The sequence below is a fragment of the Bubalus kerabau genome, chromosome 11 (genome assembly GCF_029407905.1).
Source record: "Bubalus kerabau isolate K-KA32 ecotype Philippines breed swamp buffalo chromosome 11, PCC_UOA_SB_1v2, whole genome shotgun sequence".
In the NCBI taxonomy this organism is placed as follows: domain Eukaryota; kingdom Metazoa; phylum Chordata; class Mammalia; order Artiodactyla; family Bovidae; genus Bubalus; species Bubalus kerabau.
In genome coordinates this window covers 10,498,839-10,525,990 of record NC_073634.1, presented here as the reverse complement: position 1 = coordinate 10,525,990, position 27,152 = coordinate 10,498,839, and the positions used below count along the sequence as shown (strand labels likewise).

Genomic DNA, 27,152 nt, shown 5'->3' with positions numbered 1-27,152 from the left:
TAAGTTCAAATTTATTTACAAATAAAAAGTTCTGAAAATATTCCAGTGCTCGGTATCCCAGGCCCTGTGCATGACAACTCCTAGGAGGTTCTGGAGCCTGGATTGCCTGTGGTGGGAGAAGGGAAAGATAGCTACCCGGCTTAGCTTGATGCAAAGGGTCAAAATGAACATGGCTGTTATCTCAGTTAATACAAAGAGTATATTCATAACCAGTTTATGCCAGACTGTGAACAAATAACTGAGGGTTTATTTGATAAGCTCCTGCCAGCAGCCCTCTTATTTACTAACACACCACCCCTCTTCCCACCTCCCACCTGCCTAGAAAAGAGAAAATCCTCCGTGAGATCATCATCTGTTCCGATTCTCATGTTGACTGTACTCTCCTTATATCTTTCTCGTGAAGGATGCCACGAGGGGCTCAGAATAATGACGACTGCTGTCATAATTAAGCTCTGGGATGCATTTCAAAGACTCAAGGAGGACCCAGCAGGTCATCCAAGCCCATCTCCCTGCCACTGCCCAAGGGCTGTACAGGATTTGGCAGATCCTACCCCAGGCTGTAAAAATTCTAAACTAGTCAAGAAATTACCAGCATGTACAAATGATGATTAAAAAGTTTACCTTCTTCCTGGATGATTCTAGAGGGAAGGGGCTGGGGGAAGGGGGAGTAAGGCATGAATAGGTCCCTGAAAACAAATGCTGTTCTCTTTGGAGTATATTTTCCAAGGTGAAAATGTGGTTATTTTCCATTCAGTGTGATAGCCAGGGCTTATTGTTATGCAAGAGTTGCCTCTGCATCAGATAAATTAAAATCTAGCACTGACCCCCAGCTGCCCCTCAAACGATATTATAAATGCGTCTGTCCTAGTTCCAACTTCTTCTGGCTTATACCGAAGTGCTGGACTTGAACACAGTTGTGTATGAGGCTGCCATTGGCTCAGACACCTTAGCAACAGCGTCAACATTGCCTAGGAATGAATGCTACAACAAAACCCGACAAGGGCCACCACTTGCTCAAGTGACTGTATGTTATCAAGATGAGTGGGGCCTTTTCCAGTGAAAATTGTGAAATGTAGTCACAGGCATATAAATCCAGCAGAAAAGGGCAACAACAACTATGATGTCAATGAAAACAGGAAGTATTTACAGGGGATAGAACTTGGAGGAAGATTGAGGAGAACGGTTAAACAGAAGAGTTAATTCAGAAACAGATCCTTGGAAGATGTCTTGATTACGTACAAAGTGGAAACCTGGCGGCGTAAACGACGAAGGCAGGTGAAGTCCGCTGAAAACTGTGACCACTGTGTCTATCCCGATCACTCTTCCATGCCGGGCACAGGGAAACAGAAGCACGCAAACACTAAATACGTCCACATTTTACATTTTTCTTGAGTGTTCTCTACTTGGCACATACATTCACCTTTATACATACAATACATAAGAAAATGTAGGTGTGTAGCCTATGGGAAAAAAATACCCACAGCAAAAACCATGCCTGGCCTTGCGTTACCAGTACCGTATGAGTTGGGCACATCATGTCTGTCATAAGTCACGGCGGAAACTTACATAAGAGTCCTATCCCAAGGGACTTCCCTGGTGCTCCAGTGGATAAGAATCTGCCTGCCAATTCAGGGGACACAGGTTCCATCCCTGGTCTGGGGAGATTCCACATGCTGCAGGGCAACTAAGCTGGGCCCCTGCTCTGCAACTGCTGAAGCCTGCACAGCTAGAGCCTGTGCCCTGCAACAGGAGAAGCCACTGCAATGAGAAGTTCGGGCACTGCAAGTAGAGAGTAGCCCCCACTCAGCACAACTAGAGAAAGCCCAAGCGCAGCAGTGAAGACCCAGCACAGACAAAATTAATTATTTTTTAAGTCTTAAAGAAAAAAAACGAAGCATATCCAAAGAACCATAGTTCTGTGTTTGAAATTCTTCACCACTCTTTTTTTAGAGCTTCCCCAGTGGCTCAGATGGTAAAAAATCCACCTGCAATACAGGAAACCTGGGTTCAATCCCTGGGTCAGGAAGATTCCATGGAGAAGGAAATGGCAACCCATTCAAGTATGCTTGCCTTGGAAATCCCATGGACAGAGGAGCCTGGTGGGGTACAGTCCCTGGGGTTGCAAAGAGTCAGACACGACTGAGTGACTACTAACCAACCAACTTGGAAGTATCATGGAGTCTGTGGGCATGTCGTTTAGCTTGCTGATGTGTTGCAATGAGCTAAACTGAGGCTCAAGGTCTAGTGGAAGTTGACTTGTCTGCCATATTGGACATATTTGGTTCGAATCAATTTATGTCATGTCCTCGGGCTGTGTCACCCTTTTAAAGGTTATGCCCTGCCCATTTCACTAGCAGTTTTACCATTTCTTTCCACTAGGGGTAGCTTTTATCATGAGTGACCTGAGAGGCTGACACCCTTTGATCACCTTTGGGCCGGGACTGGATTTCTCCTTCCTGATTAACAGCTGTGCAGAGTGGTGTCTCCTAACCAAGTCACATTCCAAAATATTTTTATTTGTCTCATCCTAAAACCACAGGTCACTGCTACCCTGTGTATGTATCAGCCAAATCGTTTGGAAGTTGCTTGTCTTTCTTGACCATTCTGTGAAATACACTGTATGATAATGAAGGTGAGGCTTTACACTGCTCCTCTAATGCTCAGCACTCCACCACATACTTCCAAGTCTTGCATGAGGCTTCTCAGGCTGGGGGAAAATGGTTTCTTTTCAAGAAACACGCTTCCAAGATCCCATGATACACAAAGCACTTCAGTTTGAAAAGAGGAGGAGAGGAAAGCCAAATAAAAAGAGCTCAGGCTGGAAAGTCTTGAAGCTGGGGGATTCTCTGAAATCATTCACAGATGCTGGATCTACCCTTGACAGGTCACTTCATCCCATTTAGCACTTTTTATCTTTGAGTTCCAAAGCTCTTAAGCAAATGGAGAAGGGAGGAAAGCTAACCTTTCTGATGATAGTTTATCAGACTGACAATCAAACAGAAGTTCCCCTGTGGTGCAAGTAAGACATGGTTTGAAAAAGAAATAATGCAAAAGAAAGGAAAAAGGGGATCATAGAGATCACACCTTCACATTTAATTTCAGAGAAGAAGACCTGAAGTTGATGTCTGTTTAGATCAGTTGTGCCCCAGTTGGAACATGGGTGCCCAGACCTGCAGTGCAGTAACATGAGCTATGCTTTAAATAGCTGCCAAATAGCCATGTGGGGGCTGGCAGCAGGCTAGGGTTGCGAGGAGACGGATCTGATTCAAAGTGAAGTCACATAACAAAGGGGCAAGTAGGGCTGATGTGCAGGAGAGCCATTTTTCATTATCATTCTGTGCTTTCCTTTATATATATATTTACATTTATAAATATATATTCATAATATATAATAAATATATATTATACATAATATTTATATATAAATATTATATATATATATAATACATAAATAATATATTATATATATATAAGGGCACTAATTCAATTTGTATATATATGTGTTTGTGTGTGTGTGTGTGTGTGTGTGTATTTTTTTCTCCTTTGGTTAGCCAACCAGATACGGAAATCCACCCCAGGAACTTCTGAGGTAACTTCTCTTCTTTGGCAGTCCTATTTTCTCTGTTGCTGTTGTTTAGTCACTAAGCCATGTCCGAATCTTTTGCAACCCCATAGACAGTAGCCCGCCAGGCTCTTCTGTCCATGGGATTCTCCAGGTAAGAATACTGGAGTGGGTTGCCACTTTCTACTCCAGGGGACCTTTCTGATCCAGGGATCAAACCTGTATCTCTTGTGTCTCCTGCAGTGGCAGGCTGATTCTTTACCAGCTGAGCCACCGGGGATGCCCCACCATGAGCAATGGCCACTAAAGATAAGGCCAGAAGGACACTTCTGCAAGGTGGCATCTGCTTTCTGATACTGGGCTTTCTAGTTTGCACTCAGGGTGGTATAAGCCATTCAAGTGGCTTCAGACTCCTACAGCCTCACACATATTTTAGGTCACTGATGTCACTGCGTATGCCCTGGGATCCTTGACCTCTGAACCACTCCGTTTAATGCCTGGAGCCCAAAGCCTGCAGCAGAGGGGCTTCTCAGTGGAGGATTTGGAAGTAGCTCACTTCAAGCTTCTTCATTCATGCAACCAACCAACATGCAACCCTAATCATTCACAGAAATCTGTTTTCATTCAAATATGCCCCAAATATTTTCCTTCCCCTATTAGGGAGCAGCCAAGAAGTGTCATAGAAAGAGCATGGAGTTCAAACACCTAGAGAACCATCTCCAATCCTTCCTCACCGTGTGGCCTTGGGCGACTTCCACACCTTCTCAATTTCAGTCCCTCAGCTCCCCAAGGGAGTGACACCACCAAATGGCGCAGGAATGGGTAGTGGCCCCCAGGAAGTGCTCAAGAATCGGAGTCAGCCTGTTCTTAGTCTTGTCTGTTCTTAATCTTGTCTGACTTTCAACCAGTGGAAGTCTAGAAAGTATCAATACAATTTGCAATTGTCCACAATTATTTAACTCAATAACCTAGGGTATGTGCTCAGTCGCTCAGCTGTGTCCAACTCTCTGCAACCCCATGGACTGTAGCCCACCAGGGTCCTCTGTCCACAGGATTTCCCCTGCAAGAATACTGGAGTGAGTTGTCATTTCCTCCTCCAGGTCATCTTCCTGACTCAGGGATCAAACCCACCTCTTGCATCTCCTACACTGACAGGCGGATTCTTTACCACTGAGCCACCTGGGAAGCCCATAACCTAGGGTGGACATTCCTTGTTATTTCTCCATTTTAAAATATGTCCACATGAAGAACAGCAAAGCGACTCAGAAACAGCAGGATCTCCAGAATCAGAGACTCTAACACAGACCAGGCGGGCCCATGTCTGAGATGTGTGGGCTTGGCTGCTATTGCGAGTGTAGATAATCTCTGAAATATCTAATGACACAAAATTGTTCAAGCTGTCATATTAAGTAAAAATCTAAGTTTACAAAGCACTTTTCTGTATGACCCTTTAAGTTATCTAATGTCCCCAGGTGGCCCTAGTGGTAAAGAACCCACCTGCAAATGGAGCAGACAGAAGAGAGGTGGGTGGGTTTGATCCCTGGGTGGGGAAGATGCCCTGGAGGAGGGCATGGCAACTCACTCCCGTATTCTTGCCCGGAGAATCCCCTGGACAGAGGAGCCTGGTGGGTTTATAGTCCATGGGTTCACAAAGAGCTGGACACGACTGAGTGACTGAGAACTTTAAGTGACCTACTAGAACTATTTATGTACTGCTTGACTCTACTGGTGGAGTTACAGATGAAATTTCTTTCTTTCTACTCATTTATACTTTCTGAATGGTTTAATGAACATGCATAACTTTTGCAAAGAAAAACAATTTGGAGAAGTAAACAAATTTTAATGCCTTTTTTTTCTGTCTTATTGTGTCTGTGAATAGGAAGTAACAGACCTTGGAAATCATATTTTTCTGGAAGCTGGGTAAGTGGTAAAATGGTAGGCTTTAGGGTTCACCATCTTATGATTAAGACAGCAACATTATGAAGCAAATGCATTAATTAGAAACGTCATGCTATCATGTGGACAGGCAAAAGTATTAGACATCATAAACTGTACTGATGATGCTGTATTGATCAATCGATCAAAAACTAAGTATCTACAAGCGTATGATGCGGCCCCTATTCCCAGCAGCCTTGAGATGGTCTGCCGATTGTGCTAGCAGTCAGTCAGGTCAAGTGGAGAGAAAGCAGTAGGAAAAAAAACCCCACAAAAACAAACTTACAGACGTAACACAAACACACACACACACGTTGATAATCGATAATTACCAAGCACTGACACCTCTTCCATCACATAAATATACTCTTATAAGTGGATTTAATCTTCAAATTCAGTAAATACATTTCATAGATTAGTCATAAAAGCAGTCAGTGTCCAGTAACAGTACACTTAACAGTATTAGCTAACAGCATACCTTCAATCCCAAATTAAACATCTTCATTCAGCATCTTTGTAGGGTTTTCCCAGTAGTTACCTGTGTTCTCTGTCACAGGACTGAACTAAACTGCTTGGGCAAAGAGGAGAAGGAGAGAACACAGTCTCCACCTGAGTCCAAGGTCACACCTCACTTTCCTCTCACTCTTTCTGCAAGTGTCGCCAAGAAGCTGTCTTATTCATTGAACTGTAACTTCAAGATGCAAATTCAATTCTCTTAAAAAAGATTTTTAAAACTTTGAAAGATTTGGAAATAAATCAATACACTAAATAGAGAAATAAAACGAAGCATACTATCCCAAATCAGATATAAGACCGTTACAAGAATATATGTGTATTTTACTCATTGACATAGTAAATACAACTCACCTTTCCTCCATGGATTGTTGCTGAAATAGATCAGGCAATATACTTGAATTAATGTGATCAGTGCATTACAACTATTACTTCCAAAGTGTGGATCTGAGTAAAAGTCTCATGTACATCAGATATTCAGCCAGTTACCCTAAGATAAATGTATGGTAGTCACACAAATATTAGAAAGTAAGACTAACCATCTGAAAACTACAAATATTCAAACCTTTACTAAAAAAAAAAACAAAAAACAAAAAAAAAACAGCTTGCACATGAAATTCTAATGACGTATAATACACTAGAAAAAGGCTCCATTCCAAAGTTCTACCAAAAGGAATTGTTTTTACAGATGCCATGAGTTAATCAAATACATCTAGCATTGTCTGGAAAACTTAATAGCATGCCACAACGTAATATCACAGTCAACGTGCATAACAGAACCCATAATTATTTTTTGTAATAATCAGGCCAAAAGCAAAGAAATAAATGAAGCAATATAAAAATGAAACAGAAAAACACAAAGGAAAGTACCAGGAAAACGTGTATGATAAAATTGAAACCTCCTGAGAAACCAGTTAAGGACCTGAAGTCTTTTCTTTTTTTTTTTTTTTAACAGGAAAGCCCGGTCGGTAGATAACCCCTAAAACGCCCCGTGATCCACATACACCTCAGACCTTCATTTTTCCCCCCCAGAGCACCCTCCCAGTAAACCAGGTCTAAAGGAAAGTACAAGGTGTGCAGAGAAGAGACAATCTGGGGACTAGGGGGTGAGGCACCGGGGGACCAGCGCCTCTGCCCCACCCCAGGCTCGGCTTCTAAGGGGTCACCCTCCCGGCCGCCTCCGACTCAAGCCCTTGGTGTCTGCAGCAGCTGCAGAGTAAAGTGTTGTGTCTGGAACACGTCAGTCCGTACACCACTCAGGGCCTCTGTGCCTTCACTAGGCGAGTCCTCTGCCAGGGGGCTTCCAAAATGCAAATTAGACCTAGGCTTCTCAGATGGATGTGATTTCCATCAAAACTAGTGCCAAACAAACATCTTTGATATGCAAAATGTCTACTCTAGTGAATATAATCATTCCTAAATGCCCACCCCCCCAGGTTTTCCTCCAAGAGGTTAAAGCAAATAGCAGATCCGTAAATGCTAATGTACTTGCTGTCAAGCTGAAGTCAGGGAGGGACAACAGGGAAGGGCATCAAATGGTGGGAAGAGCTACAACCCATAAGATCTTGGGGAAAGTTAACATTTCATAGTCTTTAATAAAGCAAGACTATTATCACCCTCATCTGGAAGCATTTTGGGCGTTTATAGTGAGTGCATATTAAAAACACATTTCATCAGTAAATCTTCACATGCTGGACAGATTAGCAATATAATTTTTAGCTGGGAATTTTAAAATATCAAATAGAATTATGTACAAAGCACAGGCGCTTGGTTTTTACATACTTTCAACCATATTCCATATACAATTAAGCCACTTTCAGTTCATGAAAAATCCAATCTGCATTATCTGTGATTTGGTATAGAGATTTGCTTCTTTTAAATATAGCCTAAGATTTATATAAGCATGCACAATTAAATGAATAACTTAACATAACCAAACTTAATTTTGGTTAAGAAAGAAGAATAAATATAGGTTGGTTTTGTGGGGGCCCATTCTAACTGATGAGTTTGTGTGGCTCCTGCTAAGGGAGCAACTTTGATCTATTTTTAAGTGGTGAATAATCTGCTCACAGGCGCTGCTACCTGTGTACGTGGGTATTTATGTACAGATAAAAGAAGCAGAGTTAATTTTCTGACAACATTTGTTTGTTGTTCATAATTACTCTCCCAAGATTTATTCTTAACAGCAGCAGAAGTGAATGCGAAGGAGGCTTAAATCAAATCATGATTTGACCCTGGTGATGGTATTTTGCACTTTCAGGCCCTTGTTACCTGCAAACTCCAAGTATGGTGAAAGGTATAAGGCCCATGTTACCTGAAAACTAGGTTCCTGAGGGCACTTAGACAAGACCGAAGCACCTGGAAAGTTCTAGGACCCTCTTATGAGAGAAAATCACAATGGCTAATTCAAATAGCAACTAACAAGTTACATCAACTCATTCTATGCCAGGATCATGGAGACAAAATGAAAAAAAAAAAAAAACCTCTGTTTTAAATCATTCAGGGAGACACTGGAGGCAGCAGTCTGACTAGTGATGTATCTGAATGTGCCGTCCAACAATCAGAAACAGTAATCCAGCTAGCAGGGAGAAAAAAATCCCCGCCGGGGCCAGGAAGAACGACCAGCCGTAGAGCACAGAGGGGCTGAAATCCAAGCAGTCTCTCATTTTCCTGTGTCTGTAGCTTTCCAAGTCGGCCACTGCCTGCACCCAGATGACGTACAGCATCACCACCAGGGCAAACAGGACGCCTGAGGGGACAGAACAAGACACCTTTAGCCTTTCTGAAGACGTCTGCCCGAGTGTGCTAGCAGACCAGTCACATGCCCGATGATAAAACTGTGAGAACGCAACTCTAGCTAAATTGCCTACTTGGTGTCAGACCTGCTACTACACGCTTCCTAGGCACATCACTTATCTTCAGTGTTCAGGGCACTGAGGGTGAGAGCTGCAGAAGAACAAGGACAGTGGCTGACCTGTGCTGACTGAGCGCTCACCGTGTGCCAGGGGCCACATCAGGTGCTTGCGAACCTAAGAGTCAAAGATCCCTTGTGCTATTATGGAAGCCACTTAGTCATCTCCGACTCTGTGGGACCCCGTAGACTGTAACCCACCAGGCAAGAATCCCTCTGCCCATGGGATTCTCCAGGCAAAAAAACTGGAGCGGGTTGCCATTCCCTTCTCCAGGAGATCTTCAGGGATTGAACCTAGGTCTCCTCAAATGCTGGCAGATTCTTTACCATCTGAGCCACCAGGGAAGCCCTGCCTAGCAGAATTTACTTTCCAACATTTATTCGTCTTTATTGTATGTCTCATTTGTGATGAGCATTGTTATACGTTATTTCTTTCAACATGTACAACATACTCATGAAACAGGTACTCTGAACCCCCAGTTTCAAGTTTATGCAAACTCAGCTGGTAGCTTTCCTAGCTGATTTTTAGTTCAAAGTCTTTCTGACTATTGTTATAACAATGTAACATTTATAATTACAGCTAACTGGCGCTGTAAATGTGACAGTGAAAACAGAAGCCAAGTAAGTAAGTACCAGAAAAAAAACAGAGATGGGAGCACCGAACTAATATAAAAGAACATATGTGACTCTTTAACAAACTTTCTGTGGATTTGCGATCAAGAGCCTTATTAAATAAAAGAAAGGAAGAAAGAAAGAAAGGAGGGAGGGAAATTACTAAACCTTCAATATAATTTATGAACCATTTCAATATAAAACTGCAATCCACCTATTCAAAAATACTGTTGGGATTATAAGGGCAGAGAAGTAGCATAGTGTTGGACCCTTGACTTTATCAAATAACAAGACAGAAGAGCTTTATGATGCGGAAATCTGAGACTACTACTAAGCACATGCTTTTCCATGTGACTGTTACCATGACATTAGAAGGAGGTGCAACTGCTGCACTGAGCTGCAGTCTCGAGAGCTGCTGAGCTGATTCACTATTGAATGAGGGACAGGTCCCCACACACGAATTTGTCCCAAAGCAAAATATACTTCCAGCAGTCATGTGTGGATATTGAGAGCTGGACCATAAAGAAGGCTGAGTGCTAAGAACTGATGCTTTCGAATCATGTGCTGGAAAAGACTCTCGAGAGTCCCTTGGACAGCAAGGAGATCAAACCAGTCAATCCTAAAGGAAATCAATCCTGAAGATTCACCGGAAGGGCTGGATGCTGAAGCTCCAATCCTTTGCCCACCTGATGCGAAAAACCGGCTCATTGTAAAAGACCCTCATGCTGGGAAAGATTAAGGGCAAGAGGAGAAGGTGGTGGCAGAGGATGAGATGGCTGGATGGCATCACTGACTCAAAGGACATGAGTTTGAGCAAACTCTGGGAGATAGTGAAGGACAGGGAATCTTGACATGCTGCAGTTCACAGGGTTGCAAAGAGTCAGACACAACTTAGTAACTGAACAACAACAAAAATATACCTGAGGTCACTTGTTATTTGTCCAAAAGTTCAATCCAAACTTGTTAGGGATCTACTGTACTCTTTGAATGAATGAACTGAACTATCGGGTATAAAAGCTCCACATTCTAATTGCTAGTCTGTCTGAAAGGTAAGCACCACCCTGTGATCAGGAGCAGAGGCTGGGAAACATGGAGAGAAGATTTAACATGGGTTACAAGCCTAGCCATCCATCGCTCCTGTGGAGTTAACCATGTTCCTGAAGTATTTAGGTGTCCTCACCCTCCTGGATCAGCAATTTCATAAAGAATCTTGAGAGGAAGGGCCCACACGTTATGTCAAAGTATGTCATCATCAGAGCTGAAACTTCACCCTGATCATGATACAAGCCACAGAGTTGTGAAGAGTCAATACAACAGCTTCACTAATAAGAACCATCCTTCGCTCTGCCTTCTGCACGTGAATGTAATCATTGCAGCACAGAACAGAGCAGTCTGATCACTGCACAACAACCGGATCGCAAAGACACAGTGAAGCCGGATCCGGCCAGCAAGCTCCTCGCAGAGCCATGCCCCAGACTGTGACAACAATATGGTGAGGCCATGTGTTGTCTAGCAACTCTGAGCCCCTCAATGCATTTTTTTTTTTCAGCAAATACACAGACATGTGCTCTGCTAATGTAAAGGTGTGGCTTGGTCATCTGCATACCCTTTGCCTTAGGCAAACACATTGCAAACCACTTTTTATTATTTGTTTATATATATATTTGTGTGTGTGTATATATATATGTGTGTGTGTGTATATATATATATATGTGTGTGTGTGTGTGTATGTATATATATATATATATAAAATCTTCCTTGCATCACGTGAATCTCTTTTGCTTTCAGGTATTTTAATTTTAAAAAGTTTCCTTCATGAAAAACTAGTAGCTCTATACATCTTTTCTTCAAGAATTGTAAACTTACTGAATTTAGACTATATTTTTTAAAGTATTGTAGGGCCTCCCAGGTGGCTCAGTGGTAAAGAACCTGCCTGCCAATGCAGGAGACATGGGTTCGACCCCTGGGCCAGGTGGTCTCCACACGCTGTGAAGCAGCGCAGCCCGTGCGCCACAGCTACTGAGCCTGTGCTTTAGAGCCTGGGACCTGCAGCTATAGAAGCCCATGTGCTCCAGAGCCCATGCTCTGCATCCAGAGAGGACACGAGCAATGAGAAGCTCTCGCACGTTGCTAGAGAGTAGCTCCCGCTTGCCGCAACTAGAGAAAAAGTCTAGGTGGCAGTGAAGACCCAGCACAGCCAAGAATAATAAATAAATAAATAAAATTATTAAAAAGTATTGTAGGACATCATGCAGACGATCCATAATAAGGAAGAATTCAGTTACATTTAATCACTGCTGTTCTTTAAAGAGCAATTATACCCTGAAAGCAACGAATAACAGTGGTTTCTATCAATACAGTCTTGTTCACTGGTTGGAGACATAGTCCATTTACTTCATAACAGATCAGCTTATGATTATACCCCTGGGGTAAAACAGTGCTTCCCTACTCTTCATAACCCATTACATCGCCAGTGTCTTGTGTGTGTGTGTGTGTGTGCAGACAGACAAACAGAAGTAAAATGAACAAACAAACCTGGGGAAACTATCAGTATTTACACCAAAAGCCAACAGATTAGCTAATATGGCAGCAAAAATTTATGACGGGGGCTGCTGAAGTAAGTAGCCAAAAGAAGAGTCAGGAGACCATTGCTTACAGTGGGACTGATCATCCACATACATATATTGAGGTGAACTGGAGTCAAGTTCTTCACTCCTGAAAAGGGAGTCACAAATTTGAAAAGGGGGGAAAGCTAGAATGAACTCTATGGTGTTTTTTTAGAGTTGAATGTGTTGGTGAGAATTTGTGGTTTTAGATAGATGGATAAATGAATGGATACAGAGGCAAATGTGTGCACACACCTTTGTGCATGTGTGTGCCTAGCTATACTTCCCGGCTGTTCCCTGTGAAAGTCTAGCAGCAACACCACCCCAGTTCCACAGAGCACACCGGGCATCCAGATCTCGGCTTCTAAACACAGGGTTCGGGGCATCTCTGAGAAACAGCTGAGTCCAGGCTGGGACAGAAAGTACAAGACAAATCTGGAACATCATGTTATACCAAAAAAGTACAGGTATGCTCAGAGAACAGTGTGGGCATTCAGAAAACACATTTTGGGGCTTCTCCTAGCCAGTTCTAAGAATATTTGACTATTAAACAAATAATGATAGCAGCCTATTACATCTCATCAAACAAAAGAGGGATCCAAGAGCCCACAGAGATAAAAATAAGCAAGTGAATAAATTTAAGTAGGGAGATGGGAATGCCTTTTATTCAGAATGCTGACATAAATACAGAAGGAAGAGCTGGATCAGAAATCACCGCTAGGCGATCATTTAAGTCAGAATTAATTCAGGCAAGAAACAAAAATGGATACTAAAACTAGTGGATGAAATTTAGATGGGAAATAAATGTTTACACTGGCTCAGAGTCTCTTCCCACAAAAACGCATATTAGTCGTAAAGAAAAACAGCAACTTTACAATGAAGAAACCTGGCAAATCCCACTTTACTCAAGGGATCAAAGTTGGTAAAACCAGGGACATGACAGACTGGTGTCACTTACCACTTCAAGAGATTCAGTGAGAACACAATGTAACGGCTGTGCTGCTGCAGCGGAAAGGGAAGAACCGAAATCCAGTACTGAGGAAGCATCAGGCAAACCAACTCAGGAACGTTCCAGAAAACCACAGGCCTGTACTCCTCGAAAGAGCCCAGCTCATGAAGGTCAAAGAAGGATTTACTCTGGTCTGATGGATACTCAGATGACACATCTGAACACAGGGCATGTTCCAGGACTCGATTCTTTTGCTTTCTTTAATAGATATTGTTGGGAAAATCAGAAAAATCTGAAGGCAGTCTCTGGGTGAAGGGGCTTACCATTTCTCTGTAAGTTTGAAAATATATCAAAACAAGAAACAAAATGTATGAAAAAAGAAGAAAAAAAAGTGTGGTGGAAGTGTGTGGCTACGTGTGCTGGAAAGTGAATGTAGTGGGGGTGGGGTGGGAGGAGAGGACGTGTGTTCACACCCAGAGAGATGCATCTCCTATTGATGGGATATCAGCAATATTATTGATGTATGGATCAATAATGTATGGATGTGAGAGGTGGACCATAAAGAAGGCTGAGCAATGAAGAATTGATGCTTTCAAACTGGTGCTGGAGAAGATTCTTGAGAGTCCCTTGGACTTAAAGGAGATCAAACCAGTCAATCCTAAAGGAAATCAACCCAGAATACTCATTGGAAGGACTGCTGCAGAAGCTGAAGCTCCAATACTCTGGCCACCTGATGCAAAGAGCCAACACTTGGGAAAGACCCTGATGCTGGAAACGACTGGGGGCAGCAGGAGAAGGGGGCAACAGAGAATGAGATAGTTGGATGGCATCACCTACTCAATGGACATGAGTTTTAGTAAATTCCGGGACATAGTGAAAAGACAGGGAAGCCTGGCGTGCTGCAGTCCATAGGGTCACAAAGAGTCAGACACGATTTAGGGACTGAACAACAACAATTATTGATTTGGTCCACCCACCAAGTGAAGCACTAATACTATGGAAAAATCTTAACTACAAAAAGAAATTCATAAAAACATAAGCAATAGCTGTCTTGAGAGATAAGTGTATTATATTTCAAACCCACTTGCCACAGTGATTTTAGCAGGCATAGAAAGTATTGCCAATTTTCAGGTAATAATTGTTTTAAATGAAGTTATATTTAAATTAGGTCATACATTTTGAAAGCATAACTTTTCTCCAATTGAATTTTATAATTTCTATTTTTTGAAGTCTAACAAAAATTCATAAAATAGCTTCAGTTCAGTTCAGTCCAGTCACTCAGTCGTGTCCGACTCTTTGCGACCCCATGAATCACAGCACGCCAGGCCTCCCTGTCCATCACCAACTCCCGGAGTTCACTCACACTCACGTCCATTGAGTCAGTGATGCCATCCAGCCATCTCATCCTCTGTCGTCCCCTTCTCCTCCTGCCCCCAATCCCTCCCAGCATCAGAGTCTTTTCTAATGAGTCAACTCTTCGCATGAGGTGGCCAAAGTACTGGAGTTTCAGCTTTAGCATCTTTCCTTCCAAAGAAATCCCAGGGCTGATCTCCTTTAGAATGGACTGGTTGGATCTCCTTGCAGTCCAAGGAACTCTCAAGCATCTTTTCCAACACCACAGTTCAAAAGCATCAATTTTTCAGCGCTCAGCCTTCTTCACAGTCCAACTCTCACATCCATACATGACCACAGGAAAAACCATAGCCTTGACTAGACGGATCTTTGTTGGCAAAATAATGTCTCTGCTTTTGAATATGCTATCTAGGTTGGACATAACTTTCCTTCCAAGGAGTAAGCGTCTTTTAATTTCATGGCTGCAATCACCATATGCAGTGATTTTGGAGCCCCAAAAAATAAAGTCTGATACTGTTTCCACTGTTTCCCCATCTATTTCCCATGCAGTGATGGGACTGGATGCCATGATCTTCATTTTCTGAATGTTGAGCTTTAAGCCAACTTTTTCACTCTCCACTTTCACTTTCATCAAGAGGCTTCTTAGTTCCTCTTCACTTTCTGCCATAAGGGTGGTGTCATCTGCATATCTGAGGTTATTGATATTTCTTCCAGCAGTCTTGATTCCAGCTTGTGTTTCTTCCAGTCCAGTGTTTCTCATGATGTACTCTGCACATAAGTTAAATAAGCAGGGTGACAATATACAGCCTTGATGTACTCCTTTTCCTATTGGGAACCAGTCTGTTGTTCCATGTCCAGTTCTAACTGTTGCTTCCTGACCTGCATACAGATTTCTCAAGAGGCAGGTCAGGTGGTCTGGTATTCCCATCTCTTTCAGAATTTCCCACAGTTTATTGTGATCCACACAGTCAAAGGCTTTGGCATAGTCAATAAAGCAGAAATAGATGTTTTTCTGGAACTCTCTTGCTTTTTCCATGATCCAACGGATGTTGGCAATTTGATCTCTGGTTCCTCTGCCTTTTCTAAAACCAGCTTGAACATCAGGAAGTTCACGGTTCATGTATTGCTGAAGCCTGGCTTGGAGAATTTTGAGCATTACTTTACTAGCATGTGAGATGAGTCCAATTGTGCGGTAGTTTGAGCATTCTTTGGCATTGCCTTTCTTTGGGATCGGAATGAAAACTGACCTTTTCCAGTCCTGTGGCCACCGCTGAGTTTTCCAAATTTGCTGGCATATTGCGTGCAGCACTTTCACAGCATCATCTTTCAGGATTTGAAACAGCTCAACTGGAATTCCACCACCTCCACTAGCTTTGTTCGTAGTGATGCTTTCTAAGGCCCACTTGACTTCACATTCCAGGATGTCTGGCTCTAGGTCAGTGATCACACCATTGTGATTATCTGGGTCATGAAGATCTTTTTTGTACAGTTCTCCTATGTATTCTTGCCACCTCTTCTTGATATCCTCTGCTTCTGTTAGGTTAAAATAGCTTACTGGAGGCATAATCAAATTTTGGTCCCAAAGCCCATGAAGCTTTGTGATCATAATAAAACAAATAAATGGACAAATAATTATGGCATATCAAGAACAAGGCGGATTTCTTATTGGCCGTGTGGTGAGGAGAGCATTTTTTTGTACAAAGGTCATTTTCTGGTCTAATGTCTTTAGTCAATGAAACCTATGCATTGGGTATTATCTATCAGATTTTTCAAATACTACTTTTTTAGATTGGCATGATAACTTCCGACACTAAACATCCTTTATATTCAATACTCTGTACTCTCTCTCTCTCTTTTTTTTTTTTTAAACTTTTTGGCCATTCCCCATGGCATGCAGGATCTTAGCTCCCTGACTAGGGATTGAACCCACATCTCCTGCATTGGAAGCACAGTCTTAACCACTAGACCACCAGGGAAGTCTCAATACTCTGTACTCTCTTGTGAAACAATGATTGATAGATAGAGAATGACTGTGCACGTATATCCATATCTACTCATAAGTAGTGAGGGGTTTGATCTGAGAAGCAGTTTCATTTAAGGCCGAGGAAGGGTCTGCTGATGGTAACTGAGTTTCAGGAAGTATTTGGTGGTTGAAGAGCACAGGGCTGCAATCTGTCTACCCTGGTTCAGGTTCACTGTTTAGAAAGTTTAAACTTTAGTAGCTGAGTAACACTGAGCATGTTTCTAACGTCTCTGTGTCTCCGATTCATCACTGGTAAAATACAGATGACACAAGGTGCCCACCGAAGAGAGCAATAAGAGAAATGAACAGAGGAAAGCACTCCAGGAGCAAGATGCCCCAGAAAGGACGAGCACATAGCCAACACTGAGCTTTGGCGTACGCTCTTGCTGTGGCTAGAAATATCATCCTCCGAAACCTTCTGAAGGGTCAGAGCTTCTCATGTGACAGGACTATTTCAGGACGGGCCAAGAGGCACGAGAAGCAGCTTGCCGTAGATTCTCCTTTCTGAGACTTCATGGAAGCAGAGAGGGAAAAGGTGGTTTCACGTGTCTGCCCGGGCCTTGCTGGAATCCTCCACCAGGTGGCGCCCGTCACATCACAGCCCCCGTCTAGGGGATATTTCAGAAAGCGCATCAGGTGAATCCAGACTGGAGCTTAGTCGTATTAAGGACGTTTTCTGTTTCCACTGTCCAGTCAAGCAAGCCTCCCTCCCCTCCACAGCAGCCCCTTGGTCATAGGAAGCAGAGATTCTTCCTAGGAAAATCCAGCCCCTGTCGATCTGATCATTCAGACACATCTATACCTCATGTGCTTCTCTTCTACAAAGAAAGTGTATGTGAAGGGAAAAAAGGCCTCAGAAAACATAACATAATCTAGTGAAGAAAGCAATATGCCTTGTCCACTCACTACTAGTTATCTTCCAGCAAATGACAGTGTGGGGAAAGGGTGTGGAATGAAACCGAATATTCGGAAACAAATTAAACCCCTCACAGTACCGAGTAAACAGTAGCCGTTAATGATGCACGTACTTTGGAAGAGGAAAATGAGGCAGATGGAAACACACTCTGCCCGTCCACCTTGGCAGAATTCACTCCAAACCAGAGATCCTATTTATAGGCCAGACAGTCTTGTTACCTGACGTGTTTAAGACTCCTCAGGCTGGAGGTTAATTATTCAGTGCATTCATTTGCAGGCCTGTTACTCTAGCTCTCAGCTCAGATACATCTTTTAAAAGGGGGTGGGGAGCATGTACTTATCCAAGTTTCAAATTGAAGCTTTTTTTCAAAAACGTTCCACCAAAGCTATTACTGAGCAGGCTTCTCACATCCTCGATTCACCTGGGCAGGAGTTGACCAGAGTCCAGATGGTCCCCAGCGAGGATGGTGCAACCCGCCAAGGCTGGGGTGGTGGGGGCGGGGGTGACCCCTCTCTCCCCCTCACACCCGCCTCCCCTCTGCAGCCATCATCTGGCTCAGAGGTTAAACTGACTGTGATGCGTCCTTTTTGAATTCCTCCTCCGGGGACTTGTCCCTTCGCTTTAGTGTCACATACACGCAGACCTTGTTTTACTGCCCTTCACTTGACTGTGCGTCTCAGGTACTGCATTTTGTAGTGAAGTGAAGGTCTGTGGCAACCTGCACCGAGCGAGTCTGTCAGCACCGTTTTTCCACACACCTTTTGCTCACTTTGCGTCACATCATGGCCGTCCTCACACTATTTCAACCATGTTTTAGACATAACGGTATTGCACACTAATGGATTACAGCAGAGAAGGGTCTGGAAGCAAACCCATCATCTCTTCGAGGTGTGCCTGAGTCTACCACATTGACTCCCATTCAAAACCAAGACAGGGCAAGTCTGATTCTAACAGTCTGTGCCACAAATCTCAGCTGAGAAGCAACGTGGAGATAAAGGAAACTTTCAAAGATGCTTCTGAGAAAGAAAAGTATTCTGACTTTAAAGTACTTTTGTAAATAACAACTCTTCTAAGCTCTTCCCTATTTAATACCAGCCAAGGTTGACTTACTCTGGTACTTGGTATTTATTAAAAAAAAAAAAAAATGTCAGATTGAGGACATTAAAATTCCCCATGAGAATAGTATCAGAATCCGACACGATGATTTTCCTAGACAAATCCCCAAATGTGACAACTGAAGATGCAAAGCAAGTGTACAAAAACAGGTACTTTTAGAAACATAAGAGTCACTGGTTCCTCTGTCCCTACTTAGAAGGCAGACCTGCACACCTGAGACTCTGGACTGAGCACAAGGAAAAGCTGAGCAGCCATTCTGCATTTCCGGAAAATCCGAGACACTAATTCTCCTTCAACAGTACATCTGCCTGACAGATCAGCAATGCCTAGTTATTATTCATCACTATTTCCCTCCACCGCCCACCTCCAACAGACCAGAACCCTGAATAAAATGCTCAAGTCCTGTACTTTGGTGTATATTTGGTTCCATACTGAGAAGTTATGCTTCTGATTTCCTCTGAAAGCCCACTTCTTGCCTGCTAAGAAGATAGAAACTTTAGCAAAGCCACCGGCAAGCCCTTGCAGGCCCTCCAGGCCAGTTTCCCTCACGGGGAGGTCCCCTCAGCTCCCCCGGGGCAGCGGCTATTTATAGTCTGGGTCTCACTACAGGGACTGGAGAGGGCAGGGGCACTCAGAGAGGTGTGTGTGCCTGTAAGTGGAGAACGCCTGCCTCCAGGCCATCAGCAGTTCTTCCCTGATCCCTCTGCTCTTGGTCTGTTTTCTCCACACTCTCCTCCGCTCTGACTATTTGGCTTTATCTGGAGGAAGATGGGAGGAGCCGGGCATGATCCCTGAGCCTCCTGAGAGCCACATGTTTGGTCTCAGCCAAAGGAGAGTGAATATCCAACATACGTCCCTGGGATTCTAGGAGCTACTTTTTCTGGCATTACAGTAAAAAATGTCTCCTGCAGTATGCATCCATCACATCTGTGTTTTCTCTAGAAATGAGTGTGGTTCACCATGAACTACTACAAATTCCACTGATCTTTTAAAGGAAATAAGAAAACACTTCACAAATCCGATGTGCTTCTGAGTCAGTTTTACCCTCTTGAAGAAGAATGTCATGTTCCCTTCACATCCACTTACCCCCCTGACCCGTTTTAAGGGGCTCCCATCCCTACCCTCTTAGAAAGCACTGTCCTCCAGACTGGAAGGACATGCTCAGGGTGTCTGCCACAGGTGGCAGGGGGTTTGTACAGCTCACCCCACTCACTCCACTCACGTCCCTGGTGAGCCAGGGCAGCGTGTGAAACAGCTGTCTGGACAAGGAAAGGATGTGCCCTGCGGTCACTGAATGGGGCAGGAGTCAGGCCACAACTTGGCTGCCATCACCTTCCAAAGGACTCACTGCACTCACTGCCAAGGTGTCCTTTCCTTTGGCTAGCATACCCTGGGCCTGGAGTGTGGGCTTCGATGTTCCTCTGACTTACGAGTGTGCAGTCTCACCAACATGAGATGCTAACAAGGCATTTAGCCAAGATTCAGAAGTTTCCCAGCCCTCTCGACCCAGGTGAGACTCTGTGGCACTCTACATCCAGCAGAAAAAAATATAATCCCAGGTTGTCATTCAGGAAAAGGTGATTTTAACTATGGAAGAGAAATTTCTCTACCCTGTTGTTCAGTCCTGAGTCGTGTCCGACTCTTTGTGACCCCATGGACTGCAAACAACAGGCTTCCCTGTCCTTCACCGTCTCCTGGAGTTTGCTTAAACTCATGTCCATTGAATCGACTATGCCATCCAACCATTTCATCCTCTGCTGCCCTCTTCTCCTCCTGCCCTCAGTCTTTCCCAGCATCGGGGTCTTATCTAAATAGGTGGCTCTTCGCATCAGGTGGCCAAGGTATTGGAGCTTCAGCTTCAGCATCAGTCCTTCTAATGAATATTCAGGGTTGATTTTAGGATTGACTGGTTTGATCTCCTTGAGGTGCAAGGGACTCTCCACAATTAAAAACAATCAATTCTTTGGCACTCAGCCTTCTTTACACCCTGATAAACTGATAAAATACTATTTTTAGCTGTGATGGATTATCACCCAATATCAGTGTCCCAGAACATCCCAAACCCTGTCCTCATTATTTCCTGTACACTCAGGGATCTTACTCATCCACAGCAATTCCTGCATTGATGTCGCTTTGGCCGGCGTTAGGACACTCAGCCACACAATTATTTTCTCCACATAATTCAAATGTTTTTTAATGCCACACCTTCCGACATCTTTCCTATCATATCGGGTATCACAGGGTGTGGAGAAGCCGTGAGTCAGCCCTCCATAGCTGCCCCACGGAGTTCACATTGGAAGAGAGCTCAGCAACTCTTCAGGCCTTGGAGTGGTGTGGCAGAGACTCACTTAAACAGACTCGGGGGCTGTCACGTCCTGACGATCACCTCGCACTTGGTCCGGAACTGAACTTCCATGGGGAACACATGGCCTGGCCGGAGGAGGCATCTGGCCCAGCGCCGGGAGTGATGACACCGGGCCTTCAGACTCTGCCTGAGCCGCGGACAGAGCGCGAGGAAGGCCGCGGACCCCGCCCCTGCTCACACCGACAGCTGTGACGTCAGCACGCCACAGCCGTGCGTGGGATGTGCCCAAGCAGCCTGCGTGCTGACACCAGAGGCCTTCTGCGTGCACACACCAGCAAGGCCCGTCGGAATGTGGTTCCACCCTCTCAAGTCCGTCTGTCCAAATAAAGAGAGAGTGTCTTGTTTGTGGTGTGTATAAAGTAGCTCCGGCAACTGCGGGCCCGGGCCACACCTGTTCCCGACTGCCAGGCCCAGCATGGAGAGTTGGCATGGGGAAACAGGGAGGTCTGGAGTGACCAGCAAGCCCTGAAAAGGAGAGGTTTTGGAATACTTGCCCCCTGGGATGAGAACTCTTCGTTTTGAAAACGTGATCTCTAACCACAGAAAGCTAGATAAATTCGATCCAGTTTAACTCAGTAAATGACTACATGCATGGCTCCATGTTAAATACAGTACAGGAAAATCCTGGCTGCCCCCAAAACCTAGTGATCAGAGCACATTTTCCTAATGTCCCTCTAGAATAGTCTGTGAGTTTCCCTTTCCAACTCTGACAGTATTAATTGCCTATTAAAATATCTGAGGGTGCAAATAGTAGACAACTGAAAGATTTTTAAAGTTTGTCTCTCAATAACACTCAGGCTTATGGATGATTTATTAAAGCCCCATAATTGCTTTAAAAGATGTGTCTCATGGTGGAAATTGCTACTAGACAGTAAGTTTCAGGTATTCCTGAGAACGTCACTTTTACTGTCCAACTGATAAAAAAAAATTGTAATTTAAAAAATCTCATTCAATGGAATACCTCCTTATGTTCTTAGGAAATAAATGGCCATGCACAAACAGTAAATAATTGGTCTGTGAAGGAAATTAAAAGTCAGATTTGAAGCTTTCTTGTAACTGTCTGGTTGAGTGGCTTTCAGGACTAGGTTCCTGGAACACATTGACTCCTCCCTTTCACATAAAGTCCTGAGCCAAGAGGACCTCAGCCCCATACCCAATGCAGCCAGTGAGAAAACCTACTGGTCAAATATGAATCAGATGCTTCATCTTTCTTCAGAGTCCTCAACCAAACTAATTCTTTAGATACACAATTTTCTCAAACAAATTATAAAATAAAAAAAAAATGACCATCAAACACACAAAAACACAATTCTCTAATAAGACAAAACCCAGGATCACAGTATCTCTGAGTTTAAAACAATCATGTTGCCCATAATGTAAGTACTGGACATATTCCCTAAGGAATATGCTAGTACATATTCCCTTTATGAAGAAAGGTTTAAAAAGATGGAAAAGCAAAGAAGAAGAAAGAAAGGTTTACACATTTTAGTAGAGGGAGATTATTTCTGGGAAAATCATGGGAAAATATACACCATAACTAGACCTTTGAATGAAATGACAGTAGAGTGTGATTTGGGTGAGAAAATATATTTGGTGAAGAATATGCTCCGCTTTAAGGCATATAAGGGATTCCAGTTGAGTTCAGTCACTCAGTCATGTCCGACTCTTTGCGACCCCATAGGCTTCAGCATGCCAGGCTTCCCTGTCCATCACCAACTCCCTGACACTGCTCAAATTCATGTATATTGAATCAGTGATGCCATCCAACCACCTCATCCTCTGTTGTCCCCTTCTCTTCCTGCCTTCAATCTCTCCCAGCATCAGAGTCTTTTCCAATGAGTCAGTTCTTCCCATCAGATGGCCAAAGTATTGGAGTTTCAGCTTCAGCATTAGTCCTTCCAATGAATATTCAGGACTGATTTCCTTTAGGATGCTGGTTGGATCCTGAACTGGTTGGATCTTCTTGCAGTCCAAGGGACTCTCAAGAGTCTTCTCCAGTTCAAAGGCATCAATTCTTCAGCACTCAACTTTCTTTATAGTCCAACTCTCACATCCATACATGACTACTGGAAAAACCATAGCTTTGACTAGACAGACCTTTGTCAGCAAAGAAATGTCTCTGCTTTTTAATATGTTGGTCATAGCTTTTCTTCCAAGGAGCAAGCATCTTTTAATTTCATGGCTGCAGTCACCATCTGCAGTGATTCTGCAGCCAAGAAAATAAAGTCTCTCACTGTTTCCATTGTTTCCCCATCTATTTGCATCCCTATGAAGTGATGGGACCAGATGCCATGATCTTAAGTTTTTTGAACGTTGAGTTTTAAGCCAACTTTTTCACTTTCCTTTCACTTTCATCAAGAGGCTCTTTAGTTCCTCTTCACTTTCTGCCATAAGGGTAGTGTCATCTGCATATCTGAGGTTATTGATATTTCTCCCAGCAATCTTGATTCCAGCTTGTGCTTCATCCACCCTGGCATTTCACATGATGTACTCTGCATACTACTTGGAAGGAAAGTTATGACCAACCTAGATAGCATATTCAAAGCAAATACATTACTTTGCCAACAAAGGTCCATCTAGTCAAGGCTATGGTTTTTCCAGTAGTCATGTATGGATGTGAGAGTTGGACTATGAAGAAAGCTGAGCGCCGAAGAATTGATGCTTTTGAACTGTGATGTTGGAGAAGACTCTTGAGAGTCCCTTGGACTGCAAGGAGATCCAACCAGTCTATTCTAAAGGAGAGCAGCCCTGGGTGTTCTTTGGAAGGAATGATGCTAAAGCTGAAACTCCAATACTTTGGCCACCTCATGCGAAGAGTTGACTCATTGGAAAAGACTCTGATGCTGGGAGGGATTGGGGGCAGGAGGAGAAGGGGACGACAGAGGATGAGATGGTTGGATGGCATCACCGACTCGATGGACGTGAGTTTGGGTGAACTCTGGGAGTTGGTGATGGACAGGGAAGCCTGGCGTGCTGCAGTTCATGGGGTCACAAAGAGTCGGACACAACTGAGCGACTGAACTGAACTAAACTCTGCATACAGATTTCTCAGGTCAGGTGGTCTGGTATTCCCATCTCTTAAAGAATTTTCCACAGTCTGTTGTGATTCACACAGTCAAAGGCTTTGGCGTAATCAGTAAAGCAGAAGTAGATTTTTTTCTGGAATTCTCTTGCTTTTTCTATGATTCAATGGATGTTGGCAATTTGACCCCTGATTCTTCTATCTTTTCTAAATACAGCTTGAACATCTGGAATTTCATGGTTCATGTACTGTTGAAGCCTGGCTTGGAGAATTTTGAGCATTACTTTGCCAGTATGTGAGATGAGTGCAATTGTGTGGTAGTTTGAGCATTCTTTGGCATTGCCTTTCTTTGGGATTGGAATGAAAACTGACCTTTTCCAGTCCTGTGGCCACTGCTGAGTTTTCCAAATTTGCTGGCATATTGAGTACAGCACTTTCACAGCATCAACTTTTAGGATTTGAATAAGGGATTCGCTCTAATGGAATTATGAAGTATAGAGTTATTTTTCTATTTGTACTATGATCATTTCAGTGGGACTTAGAAGGACTGGTGGACTTTCCTGGTGGCTCAGATGGTAAAGTGTCTGCCTACAATGCAGGAGACCTGGGTTTTATCCCTGCGTCAGGAAGATGCTCTGGAGAAGGAAATGGCAACCCATTCCAGTACTCTTGCCTGGAAAATCCCATGGACAGAGGAACCTGGTAGGCTACAGCCCATGGGGCTGCAAAGAGTCGGACACGACTGAGCGACTTCACTTAGAAGGACTAGTTGGAAAGCTGACTATTTTAGTTTAAAATAACTATTTTATTTTAAATGCAGGCTTTACAGAGAAGGTGCTTAGATAACACATATGAACCATAGTTATGAAAATGGAATGATGATGTTGTAGAAAAAATCGATTTTCAGCTGAGATAAACAAATCATGAGGGTTTGTAATATCCTAACAGGCTATCTTCTTAGGCACACACAAGAGGCTTCACAAACATTCAGATGTTATAGACAGATGTGTTGTGACTCCCATTTTACAGGTGGAACTTTAACAGGACAAGGGAGATTAAAAGGCTCTTACAGCAGAGCTTCCCTGCCTATTGTCTTCATTCACAGAACCTGGATACAATGAGCAAATGGAAAACACAAAGTCCCTGGAAAAGTGTGTGCCGCCCAGGCAGCACTCAGGAAATACTGTATGTGTATATTAGCATATTACTAACTCCTAGAAGTCTCACCTGTGAAACCAGAACTGGAGAATACAAAGACGTATTCCACGGCTAGAAATCACAGCCTTCACGCTGGACCTACCTGCGGCGATGTAGGCGCCTCCCCCGGCTTTGTAGAGAAGGTGGCTGGTGAAGGGTGCTGCGCAGATGATCAGAAAGCTTGCAGTCACCACGGCGACCACCCCCAGAAGCATCAGGACTGCCCAGAAGCCGCGGTAAACTGCAGGTCCCAGGAGAAAAGGAGAAGAGTCAGGCACGCTTAGATCGTGAACACGGCAGACTGTCGCACAGTAAGTTTCTCTCTTCTCTGTGTTTCTAGTTTCAGCCCCAGCACTGCTGGGCAGCCTCCCAGGCTGTGGTCCTGAGTTATCTTTGAAACGAAGCCTCACCAGATGACTTTGGATTCAATGATGCCGAACTTCTATCAACACAAGCTTGGTATTTACACAACGCACAAGCTTAATATACTCTGGGAGCTCTTTTTCTGACCAGCTTATCCATTTAGAAATGGGAACACTCAGAGTTCTAGAAAGACTCCTCTTGAGCAAGTTCCCAGATGGGTCACACACAGGAGTTTACACCAAATGGACAAAGACATAAAAAGGCATTCACATCCACAAACACTGCCTCTTACTTCCTGCCAAGATGATGCTTGTACTGCAGTGATCCCTGAGAAGCTGGTAACAGTCCCCCTAGTTTCCTAACAAAAAAGTGGGCTCTTGTTTAGATTGTGACTCTAGTGGAAAATAGTCTTAAGGTAATAAAAATGACAAGTAAAGCCAAAAAAAAAAAAAAAAAGGTTTGTATAGACTGAGATTTAAAATAAGATATTTTTAAGACTTACTACTTTCTATTAATATTTGTTCTTAGAAAGATTTAAAATGAAAAGTTAGAGTGGTCTCTTAGTCAAGGGTCAGTAAGTCTGAATTAATAGATGCAGCTGGTGATAAATAAATAGTAGATTTGGTGACATATAGTAATCGAATAAAGAGGAATTCTAATGATCATTTTTGAGTGGGATCATTACTGATCCACTAAACAAATTCATCATTTCCCAAAGGCTAAAACACAAAAACAAATTCCTACATGTGTAAATGAGGGAAAGCATAGCACCACATACTGGGGAAATTATACTTTTTTTATGAAAATACAGAAACTTCATAAGAAAGTAAAGAATGATTTTTCTCAACAAGCCCACCTGGCCAAAAAAAAAAAAAAATATATATATATATATATATATAAAAATCAACTGGAATCTTTAAGAGGAAAGAGGATGGGAAGATGGAATATTGAGGAGAGGAGCCACTGCAGTTAAACAGGAAAAGGAAGTTTACATTTTGTGTGAGTAACTGGGTTTTGAAGGCAAGAACACAAGGGCAGGCTTTCACCTCACACGCCGACATGCCTCGTGGGGCACGCTACTGGGTTGACTGTGTAAGGAGGCACTCTGTGGTTGTACTCCAGCTCCTCGGGGCACAGAGCAGGAAAGTACTGGTCGACTTGACTGTGGGAAGTAAGACGGAAGGCTTTGAGACAAACCTTTGCCTTCCCTGTCCGACCAGAGTTACTAGGTAACAGAGGAGCCTCACAGCTTACACCTTCATGCACCTCCTTTACTGCACTATTAGGAGGTGGTTTGGTGGCAAGCGGGGTATAAATGTCAATAAGCGGTGGTCCGGGGAAAGTGGAGCATGGCAAATTATAAAGCATAGTACAGTAGAGAAACACAGCTTTTGGAATCAGAGTGACCAGAGTATTCACCACTGACAGTTACTTAAACTTAGGTGTTAGTCACCCCACATTCTGTCCAGTGAGTTCAGGAAGTTAGTGACCCATAGGACACGTTCTGTACACACACAAAAACAATAATTTGTGGACCTAGCTTTACCATGCAGAGACAAGAATACTCGCCTGCTCAACCTCGAGGAGGAACTGCTGATGGAAGCATGACATCTATTCAAGAAAAACAAAGAAGCTCTTCTCCCCCTCCCCACTTCTCCTTTGATTATGAAACTGTAGCCCAGTAAGTTCCAGGGTACTGCATTTCTCAC

At 43.4% G+C, this 27,152-nt stretch overlaps 1 protein-coding gene across 2 annotated transcripts in view; it reads right to left on the bottom strand.

The window, feature by feature from the left end:
- Nucleotides 1-6,622: 6,622 nt before the first annotated feature.
- The window catches only part of TMEM182 (transmembrane protein 182), a 48,596-nt gene continuing 28,066 nt past the window's right edge, over nucleotides 6,623-27,152 (bottom strand). Inside the window, exons 4-5 of one of the 2 annotated variants that reach the window (XM_055539532.1) lie at nucleotides 25,184-25,321; nucleotides 6,623-8,759 (exon numbers count right to left, since the gene is read on the bottom strand). In XM_055539532.1, coding sequence (XP_055395507.1) covers nucleotides 8,539-8,759; nucleotides 25,184-25,321 — 359 coding nt within the window. In that variant the 3' untranslated portion in view covers nucleotides 6,623-8,538. The remainder of the gene's footprint in view (nucleotides 8,760-25,183; nucleotides 25,322-27,152) is intronic. The other variant, XM_055539533.1, reaches the window with a different exon arrangement.